The sequence below is a fragment of the Rhinopithecus bieti genome, unplaced genomic scaffold (assembly GCF_001698545.2).
Source record: "Rhinopithecus bieti isolate Rb0 unplaced genomic scaffold, ASM169854v2 scaffold_66334, whole genome shotgun sequence".
NCBI classification, from domain to species: domain Eukaryota; kingdom Metazoa; phylum Chordata; class Mammalia; order Primates; family Cercopithecidae; genus Rhinopithecus; species Rhinopithecus bieti.
Genome location: NW_016825388.1, coordinates 350511 through 361628, shown reverse-complemented (window position 1 = coordinate 361628; position 11118 = coordinate 350511). Strand labels below are relative to the sequence as shown.

The window sequence follows — 11118 nt, the reverse complement described above, 5'->3', positions numbered from 1 at the left end:
TTTTTTTTTTTTTTTTTTTTTTTGGTTTTCCTAAGCCATCTTCATGTGAAATTTAACTATATAATGCAGATACATAAGCCACTTAAGTCACATGCCCTACTTCTAGATTTGAAACGATTTGCTTATATGCTTTCCAGTTAAAAAGTAATATTAAAAATGAAGTATAATTACCTTTCCAAAGTCACGAACATCAAACAGGTCAAATGCCTCGAAGAGTTCACTTTTCCTCATTCCAAATGTCTCACAACAGGCCGTGAGAAATGTCCTTATGTTCTTCAAACAGAGAAACTGAGGAATGGAAAAGAGCTGTTAGCATATAGTTAATTATTCTGAATGCTATCTATCCTCTGGAACACTCAGACTGCTCTAAAAATGACAAGAAAGCATCAAGCAGCCTTTGAGGTTACTTTTCAATTACTCATTCAGCAGTACTGACTGAGCACGCAGTCCCTTTCGGGCACAGGTGATACAGCTGTGACCAAGGCAAATTCTACCCTCGTGAAACTTACATTCTAATATGAAAAGACAGACAAAACAGACAGAGCAACAAACACTAAAAGGCAAGTATTTTTACTTTCATATGGTGGTAAGCGCAACAGAGAAAAATAAAGCCTGGAGGAGGGATCAGGAGAGTTGGTGGGGTTGGGTGGGGGAACTTAAACAAGATGGTTAGAGAAAGTCTCACAGAGAAGAGAACGGTGGAGCAGAGATCTGAGGTGCAAAAGGAGCAAGCCATGAAGAACCGTAGCACACAACGGCCCAGCCTAAAGAAGTGTCCCACACTAAGGTCTTGACATAGAGGCCTCTGAGCATGTTGAGAAAGGGGTCGATGCAGCAAGGCAGAGTGAGTAATAGGGGAAAAAGGAGGAGAGATGGAAAGCTACTGGGGTCAGATGATGAAGATCCTTATTGGGCAGTTTTTACTCTGACTGATATGGGAGGTCATTGGAGGCCCTGGCCAAAAGGAGGACATAATCTGATGGGTTAAAAAGATCTTTTTGGCCTGTTGTGCTGAATATACAGTGAAAGGGGCTGCAGCTAGGGTGAAGGCAGGAAAACCAGACAGAAGGCTCTTGCAATATCCTAGGTGAGAGACAACTGTGGGAAGACCAGAGTGTGGTCACTTTTTGACTGTGTTAAATCTGAGAGGCCTATTAGTCATCCAGTAAGTGTGGAGTTCAGGGGATAGGTGTGTACTTCAAACAGAAATATGGGAGTCTTTAGTGCACAAATAACTGTTTAACCATGACACTGGCTGAAATGACTTTGGAAAAGAGCAAAGAAGAAGAGACTACCTGGGTCAAGAACTGTAAAGGATCAGGAAAAGAGGAGAAGCTCACAAAGGAGTCTTAGTAAGAGTGACCAGTGAGGAAGTAGGAAAACCAGGAGATAGGGTTTTCCTGAAGCCAACTAAAGAAAGTGTTTTTAGATGAAGGAAGTGAAAAACTATATCAGATGCTGCAGATGGCTGAATAGGATTTAGACCAAGTGCTGTCCATGGATTTTGGCAGTGTGAAAGTCACAGGTACCTTGACAAAAGCAGGCTCTATATGGAGGAGTGGGGTGAAAGGCTTCTTGGAGCTGGTTTCAGAGACAAAGAGAGAAAAGGAAGTGAAGACAGAATACAGACTCCTTAGTTTTGCTGCAGAGGAGAACAGATAATGGTCAAGAGTTTTAAGAAACAGCTGAAGATGCCATGACATGTTTCTGTTTTGATGGGAATAACTTGACAGAGAAGGGAAAGTTGGTCACAAAGGAAAGAGGGACAGTTCCCCAAATGTAGTCCTGATTAGGTGAAGTGGGGAGAGATCAAGTGTTTAAGTGCAGCAGCTGACCTTAGAGAAGAGCATGGTCAGCTCATCCACACTATTAACAGGGAGATAGGAGGGAAGGCAGATGCTATTGACTACTTAAAAAAACAAAATTGAAAATTTGTTTTCAGTGTCTAAAACACTCAGATCCACCTAAGCAAAATACACACATATCCTAACTGCACTGGCACATATTTTTAAAAATATACACGTGTGAAAACTTTAAATAAATGCATTTTATTATATGTAAGTTATACCAAAATAAAGTTTAAAAAATGGAAGAAAAAACTACTAACCATCAAAAAGTTAGCAACATATTAGCTAATAATTGTGCCTCTGCTTTTTTAAAAGTGTTGCCAGTGTCTTATTTCATTGTTTTGTTTATCTTGGTTTTTTTTTTTTTTTTTACTTTGCAGAAAGCATATCTTTTCTACTTCATCTATTAATACATTTGAAACATTCGGATTATTCATAGGCTTAACTTAGACACACTTTACCCTTTACAGGAATCATTCTCAGAGGCTTAAATATTTCAGGAGGGATTAAAACCACAAGGGAAGCATCATAAACCCTTTGAAACACAAAGGCAGCAGTTAATCAGCACATGCAGTTACTGCTTTCACTTTAAAAAATTCATAAGAGACCTTTAAGACACAGATTCACTCTGCATGTAGCTCTTCCACACAGAATTGCTTATTTACAGATTAAAAGCCTTGCATTCTGCCAGGACAGATAATAATTACTCTCTTGGGGATTATGCAACTGCTCTCTTGCAATATCGTTGACATAATTAAGTGCCCAACTCATAGCTCACCAAGGAACAAAGCATAATTGCACATGCCACCCTCCGAAGATTTCTCACCAAACTCAAACTATCCCCACCTGTAGGGAAAGCGGCAGAGGACTTCCACTAAAGGGCTTTGATCACTAATTCAGAAAAGCAAGTATTATCGCTAAAAGTTAAAACAATCTGAAATATTGCATGCACAGAAGATTTAAAAAGAGGCCTTCCCTTTACTTCTGGAATTCATCTTAAACTTACTTGTCCCTTAACTAGTTCAGTTCTACTAAATTCCACAAATATTTACCGAATTTGAAAGTCACTTATATACTCTCACTTTTCCAGGCAATCCTCAAATTTGGTCACCCCTTTATTTATTTATGTATTTTCAGTCAACAGTTTTGAATTCCTACAACATTACACACACTAGAAATGTTAAAAATGAACAAGATAAAGCTCTTCCTCGAGCTTCTCTATTAAATGTATCAAGAGATTTTCCCAGTGCTCCAAAATTTGACTAATAATACTAGGCTCACACTTCACTCAATGCTCACAAGTGTTTGGCTCTGTGCACATACAGGAGCAGAGCTGAGGAATAGAGAAAGTGAGCCTGCCAGCCTGCCAGCAGTCCTCTCCAGGACTTTTCCTTTGCTTTTACCATACTGATTTTTTTCCAGTTTATTTTTTTGAATTTCTGAACAAAAGTTGAAAGAATAATACAACGAACATTCCATCTACATGCAACAATTGCAACATAGTGCTATATATGCTTTTGCATCTATACCCTTTATATATTTACAAAATTTATTTTCTGAGCTATTTGAAAATGAATTACAGATAACACTTGACTCCTAAATACTCTGACTCCACATGTAGCTCCTGGGAATAAGGACATTTTTCCTACAGATCAACAATACCATTATATCTAAAAAAATTAACAATAATTTCATATTATGTAATATCATTCGATATTCAAATTTCCTCAATTGCCCACTTTTAGTACTATTTTTTCCCCAGTCTAGGATCCAGTCATGTTTTTACCCACTGCATTTGGTGGTTTTACCTTTTCAGTATCTTTTAATCTAAAAATCCTTTTGCCTTTATTCTTCTTTAATGACACTGACTTTTTGAAGAGTCCAGGCTGGTTGTCTTACAAAATGCCCCAAATTCTGCATTTGTTTGGTTGTTTATTTATGGTATCATTAAACCTATTATTCTTTCACTTATATGTCCTGTGAATTGAAAGCTAAACCTAGATTCAAATTAAACAGTTTTGATAAAAGTACCTCATACTGTGAACTTCATATTTCATCACATCAGAAGACACAAAATATTACAGTGTCCCATCATTACTGAGGCTAAACTCAATCATTTAGTTAAGATGGTTACTGTCACATCTCTCTATTGTAAATGTACGTGTCCCCCCTTGATAGCAGTAAGTAACCCAGGGGTGAAGATGTGGTACCATGTGGCTATCCTATTTCCCAATAATTTTTCACAATGGGATTAGTATTCTTTGATCATCCTTGTTTCAATTATTCCATATGAGACTTTAAAATAGTGATTTTTCTAACTCTATCATTCTTTTCTCATTTATACACTAGTATTCTTTTGTAAAAAACAGGAAAAAAAAAAAAAAAGCTTTCCCTGACCTCCCTTTTCTCTCTTTGTGTAATTATCAATTACTTTTTTAATGCTCATATTGTCCCACATTCAGCCACTGGGAGTCCCTTCAAATTGGTTCATGTTTCCTTTTGACATAATTAATAATTACATTAATCTTTGTTTAATTGCTTTCTTATATCAAGTTGTCCCAGGCACAGCTCACATTTTCGCTACTGTAGTTCTGGAATCAGCCATTTCTCCAAGTAAGTCTTGTTTTCATTTATACAATAAATAGTATTTGGAAACCACCATGCTGCTCCTAGAATACAAGAGCCAATTACATGAGAAGAACAAATACCTCCACCATTTGCTTAAGCAATCTATCACTTGCAACAGAAAGGCTCATATACAAAGGATTGGCCTAACTGGCATCTAATGTTCCTCTCAGAAAATTATATAATTTTCTTTGTGGAGTGCATCATAAGCCAACTCTTATCTCACTGTGTTCAGACAAAAAGAAAATTGAGATAACTGAAGAAAACTGATGAATGTATGATTTTATGGCTACCCATGGTGTTTTGGCACAACATTACTCAAGTGTAAGTCTTTTTCCCAGTCTATTCATTCTTTGAGATTAGAAGCTATCTGCTAGACCTTTGAATCATCTGAAGCAGCTTCAAATATACTGCCTTCTGAGACAGTTTATGAGTCACAAGGGCAAATCCAGCTCACTGTTTCATAACCATATCTATTTTTGACAAAAAAAAAAGTTGTACAACTTTGCTAAATCATCTAACTTATTTACATGAGTTAACTTTAGAATTTGTTAGAATTTAGAATTTCAGGACTTAGAATTAAATAACTTTAAATTTCTTTAAATATTCAGTGTATCCATATAAGAGTTGCCAATTAAGGATACACAAAAGTTAAATAGCCATGCATCCTCATTTAACAAATATTCATGAGGAGCCTCCTATGCACTAGGCATAATGAAACTCCATAAAACAAATCCCCAATTGGGTAGTGATTTATTAATATATTAAACAAATGTTAAGTGAATAAAATGCCAAGAACTGGGTACAAGAAAAACAAACACAATCCAGACTCCACCCTCAAAGGCTTATTATAGTCCGACAGAACGTACAGACAAGTGAAGACATGGTTACACAACAGTTTGGCAAGTGCAATGAAGAATACATTCAGATGCTCCTTGAGAGCCCTAGGGTATCGGGGACAGCTTTCCAGAATAACTGATACATGAGGTAAAAAAGGATGAGTGGGAGTCACCTATACAAAGAGAAGGGGTGGTTGGTGTTTAGAAAGCAGAAAGGCAATTTCCAGACTTGTAGTGAGAGGGTGTTCCAGGTAAATGGCAAAGAATGTGCATGAAAGCATGGACCACTTGGGGCAGTGGAAGTGACTGAGATGGACACTTCTCTGGACAAGAGCACTGACAGAAGAAACAGGAGAGGGGGCCTGGGATGTCCATGGCATGCCAAAGGGATCTTGGCTTTATCCTAGAAGTGATGAGGTTAAAAGGTCTTAATTAGAAAACTGGAGGCCAGGCGCAGTGGCTCACACCTGTAATCCCAACACTTCAGGAGGCTGAGGCGGGCAGATCACCTGAGGTCAGGAGTTCAAGACCAGCCTGGCCAACATGGCAAAACCTCATCTCTGCTAAAAAGATTAGCTGGGTATGGTGGCGCAGGCCTGTAGTCCCGCCTATTGGGGAGGCTGAGGCATGATAATCGCTTGAACCTGGGAAATGGAGGTTGCAGTGAGCTGAGATCACCCCCAGTGTACTCCAGCCTGGGCAACAAAGTGAGACTCTGTCTGGAAAAAAAAAAAAAGCACCAAAGGAAAGTGGAATACTCAGCTTTGCATTTTATGATTATTGGTGTTGCAGTGACGTTTAAGTGCCTGCTATGCGTCAAGCTCTATGCTAAATGCTTATGCCACTCAATCCTCACAACAATCCAACAGAAAAGTTTTAATTTGTTTTAAATACATACTAAGGCTTAGAGATTTACCAACGTTTACATAACTGCTTTTGCCAAAGTAATGGAGTCAGGATTCAAATCCAGACATTCTGGTTACAGGGCCCATAACCTTAACTACTATGTTATACTAACTCCACTTTTGCAGCATATAGAATTAAATGTTTTTCTTCTTACTAGAGAGATGATGTGGCATAGGAAGACAAGACAAGGACAATCAGGACATTATCATATAATTTAATAAGAAATGATGGGATTTAGACTAGGATAGTAGAAGGAGAAATGGGAAGAACTCTAGGAGATAACATGGAAAAGAAATATTTGGTAATTGATTGACTGTGTGTGGGGAAGGAGTGGGAGAGAAAAGAGAAGACCTCAGAATTATAACCGCACCTCTCTCTGCCTTGGGCACTGGATGGATAGCAGGGCATTCCCTGAAACTGGTAACTTAGCAAATTGGGGGACATAGTGTGTAAAAAGGAGGCCAGGGAGTCAGTTAATTCTTGTCTCTACATATGCAAATTCCCAGTAATTAGATGTTGCCTAGCCTCTCTCTCAGGTATATCCAGTGAAAAGTGATGGATTCTAACAACAAAATCATGTGTCTTCAACAACCGTGCTTAGCCTCTCTGCCTCTTCAGAATGGCATGAATAGCTTGCTTATTTCAAGGTGAGGAAGAAAAATGGTAGAAAAACACTCAATATCGATGCACATAACTTCCAAAGAAGAAAGTTTAACACCATCAAGATCTAAAACATCCTAAAATTATACATCAGGCCAAAGCTCTCTGGATTAGAAAATGTTTCATAACCAGGTAGCTACCACAACAGACAAGGCATGAGTGGCTTTTCAAGGTGCAGCCTCCTGTTACCACTTTAATGTTAGCCATACTGATGCTTAAAAAAGGAAACATTTGAAGGTCAGACTGCTAAAGTTCACTACAAAACTGATTCACTCCTTTTCCGCTACCCCTTACAAGTGTATGGTTTCCTTTTTCTCTATGTGCAAAAGGCATCTTGACTTTTCTCGAAGATATTAATGCAAACAGGATGGCTTTCCTTTTTTTATTTGAAAAAATAAAACACCAACTTCTCCAAAATCGCTAGCAATAATGGACTAGCTGTGTTAACTGAGGCAATGGAAGAGGAAAAACCTCTACAGCTTATTGTGAGATGAGTTATTTCAATCCCAACTGAGAAATGACATTTCATGAGAAGGTCGGTGAGTCCTAATAGACCTTCACACCATGTAGATTGATTTCTAACTTAAATTTGATGAGGCAAGGACCACCCAAAGCCAAGCTGTGTGTTGAAGAAAGAAGTTCTCAGGGTTTCAGAAGAAAGAAGTTCTCAGTAGGACACTTGCTATTGCATTTGAAGGATGGGCCCTGAATTTGAGGGTCTGGCATAATTCAAATTATGAGTGGCCATTATAATAAAATATTTGGCAGTTTTGAAAGGCACCGAAGAGAAAACCATGAAGCCGATTTACAAACATTAAGGTACAAGAAGAATTCTCCTTCTTAGCTGAGTCTCAGCTTAGACTTTATCAAGCCTCTCCTTAGTCCTCTTCTCATCATAACTCCTCCTCTATCCCTTTCCAAAGGGCTCAGATCATCCTTTTTTTTACTGGTAAGGAGGAAGAGGAGGAAGGAATAAAATAACATCAAGCTTCTCTCTTACTGGAGTTTTCTATTTCTGTCCCTTTCACCATATCTTCTCTATATCTCTCTTTGAAAATTAGGTAAGCTAAATCTTACATCTCCTAGAAATTTAATAAAAGAAAAAGAATTTTTATTTGTATGAAGACCTTATTTGTCCTTTTCCCCTGTGAATCAGTGGGTCCTAACAGAAGGGGCATCATAATCCTCATTCTAAGAAATCATATCTTCAGATGTCCCCTGAATTACAAAATAAGTATGTTACACGTGGTATCAGTTTAGGACTGCACAATATGAAGCTTCAAATTATTTTCATACTGATGCTAATATCACAGTAAATGACAACCCTAAAGGACATGCAGAGAGGACATAAATGGAGAAGGGTTGTTCCTTAGTGCTAATCTTGTGATCAACTCACTAAACCAAAACCTCCCTATTCTCAGCAAATTAAAAGCCAATATTTCTGTTTTGATTATTGTCCAGGCCACAACTCATTTCTAATGGGTAATTTTTTAAGTCATTCATTCAAAAATACAGTAATTTACCACTTAAAGTTAACCGGTTTTTTTTTTTTCACAGTATTCAATGATAATGTACTTTCATGAGTTATATGTAATTATATTGAAATGGCTAAGCTCATAAATGCAGGGCTAAATTGTAAAAATGCATGCACCCTCTTCGCTCTGCAGCACCTGGCTCACACCTGTTATGGTAATAACTGTACTTGACTATAATGTATCTGTCTGACCACCTAGTGCCCTATGAAATAGTAAATATTTGAGAGTTAAAGAATACATCTATATTGTCTTTGTATCCCAAAGCTTTTATAGCACATACATATTTTCAAATAAATTGATGAATGAATCCTGATGCAGTTTATCTCTAGGAAAAATTAAATGCAACCATTCCTTAGTAGTCAAGGAACTCAGTAAAATTTTACATTAAATTATCATCATATCCTCTTATTTCAATGTTAATAGAGCAACGTGTCTTTTAAAGTTACCTAAGAACATTTTAGAAGGGATGTTAATATTGATAAATAATATCAATAAAGATTTTAAATTATTAGGCAATTACATTCATAAGCATGATCTTTAATCTGTGTTTCCTGCCTCTGGTGTGTGTTCAGTGGGAAGCTGCCAACTGATTTTCAGGGGCCCTTGGCCAGCAGTCTCCATAACACACACACACAAGCCCTCTGCTGCTTTCAACAGCCCTTGTCCTTGTAAGAGGGAGCACTGCACCCCTCTCCCTTGGCAGAAACTTAGACTTAGAAACTCAAAGGTTTTTCTGTCAACCCCTGCATTAGCCTCTGGACACAGAAAAGGAAAACAAGGAGCATCTTTACTCCTCCTTTTGTGTTTTTAGTCTTTGCACTAAAAAACTGAATACCTGGGAAGTGCAGAGGTCAAAGTTAGCCTGAGTCATCTATTTTCCTAAGTTAATTAACCTGCTAATGAAAGTGGTGCATATCACTGCCTTTAGTGAAAGAAAGTAGCACTCAACTATTTTGTTAGTCGGAAGACAGCTAGCTCAAAACAAGCCAGAGATGGGGCCCAGTTTACAAAAGAAAAAAAAAAAGTTAAAAGAATAAGACCTAGTATTTGATAACACAAAAGGGGGACTATAGTCAACAATAATTTAACTGTACATATTAAAATAACCAGAAGAGTACAATTGGGTTGTTTATGTCACACAGGATAAATGTCTGAGGGGACAGATCCCCAATTTTCCATGATGCAATTATTATACACTACATGCCTGTACCAAAATAACTCATGCACCCCATAAACACATACGCCTACTATGTACCCCCAAAATTAAAAATAAATTATTTATTATTATTATTATTTTGAGACAGGGTCTTTCTAGTTCTGTCACCCAGGCTGGAGTGCAGTGGTGCAATCTCAGTTCACTGCAGCCTCAATCTGATCTCATGGGCTCAAGTGATCCTCCCACCTCAGCCTCTAGACTAGCTGGGACTACAGGCATGCACCACCATGCCTCACTAATTTATTTTTTATTTTATTGTAGAGATGAGGTGACACTGTGTTTCCCAGTCTGGCCTTGAACTCTTGGGCTCAAATGATCCTCCCACCTTAACCTCCCAAAGTGCTGGGATTATAAACATAAGCCACCATTCCTGGCCCAAAAAATTAAACAATTTTTTAAAATATAAAATTTTTTTTTAATATGGCACAATCTACATTCCAAAGAAAGCTTGCAAGTTTCGCTACTTAGGGTATGGAAAATAAGCATTTCTTTCTACACACGCGATAAGGAAGTAGTAGAATACAGTAACTAAAGTCAGGATTTTGGTATCAGTGGAAATAGTGGTGGTTTAGCAATATTAATGTCAGCAGTAAAAATAACAGTGGAATAGAAGTAGTGGTAATAATTGGACTAGCAGTGATGGTAATAATTACAGCAATAGTAATGTCAGCAATAGACATAACAGTGGAATAGAAGTAGTGGTAATAATTGGACTAGCAGTAGCAGATTAATGCAAGGCTTTTACTCTGATTTTTAAACAGCCATAACAGTATATATAGCTCCTTCTGCCTAACCCAGTTTTTTTCCTGTAGGAAGATCACTGTCCTGGTTCACCACAGATGGTCCTGGTTCAAGCCTTGTTGTCTTACCACAATTATTGCTAGTGTCCCTTTCTTTAAAAAACATTTGTTTTGGACAATAAATTATATAGTCATTCTTCATTTCTTTTTTCTCTACCTGGAGTATTTCTCATTCTTCACACCATTACATTTCTGTGTTAAGTCTTGCATGGCAACTCTGGGTAGTGTTAGTCATTCTCTCCTGTCAGATGTTTACTACTTTTATCAAACATCTTTCATAAAATCTACCCAATTGCATAGCATTATACAGTAACAGATTTCTGAGGTTTTTGGGTATTGTTATATGCCCTGAAAATAGCCTGCTACATGGCAAGTGACATACACATACACACACACACACACACACACACACACACACTACACAGGAGAACTTGGAACAAAAGACCTGGATGCAAATCCTGGCTCTGCCATCAAGAATTGTGGGACATAAGGAGGTAATTTACTGTAGTCATTAAGAATTGGCCCAGGAGTCAGACCCACCCACTGGTGCTGGGTAGGTGAATTTAGGAAGGTTACTTACCTTCTCTAAGCCCCAGATTGCAAAATGTAGATGAGCCTATGTTTAAATTTACATAAAATTTAGAGATGATGTTAAATTCAGAGGAGTGTGCGTGCAGAGAGAATATCAAT

General features: G+C 37.7%; 1 protein-coding gene across 1 annotated transcript in view; it reads right to left on the bottom strand.

The window, feature by feature from the left end:
• The window catches only part of LOC108522647 (guanine nucleotide exchange factor VAV3-like), a 233856-nt gene that overhangs the window by 142915 nt on the left and 79823 nt on the right, over window positions 1–11118 (bottom strand). The window contains 1 exon segment of the mRNA XM_017862992.1: window positions 172–288. Coding sequence (XP_017718481.1) covers window positions 172–288 — 117 coding nt within the window.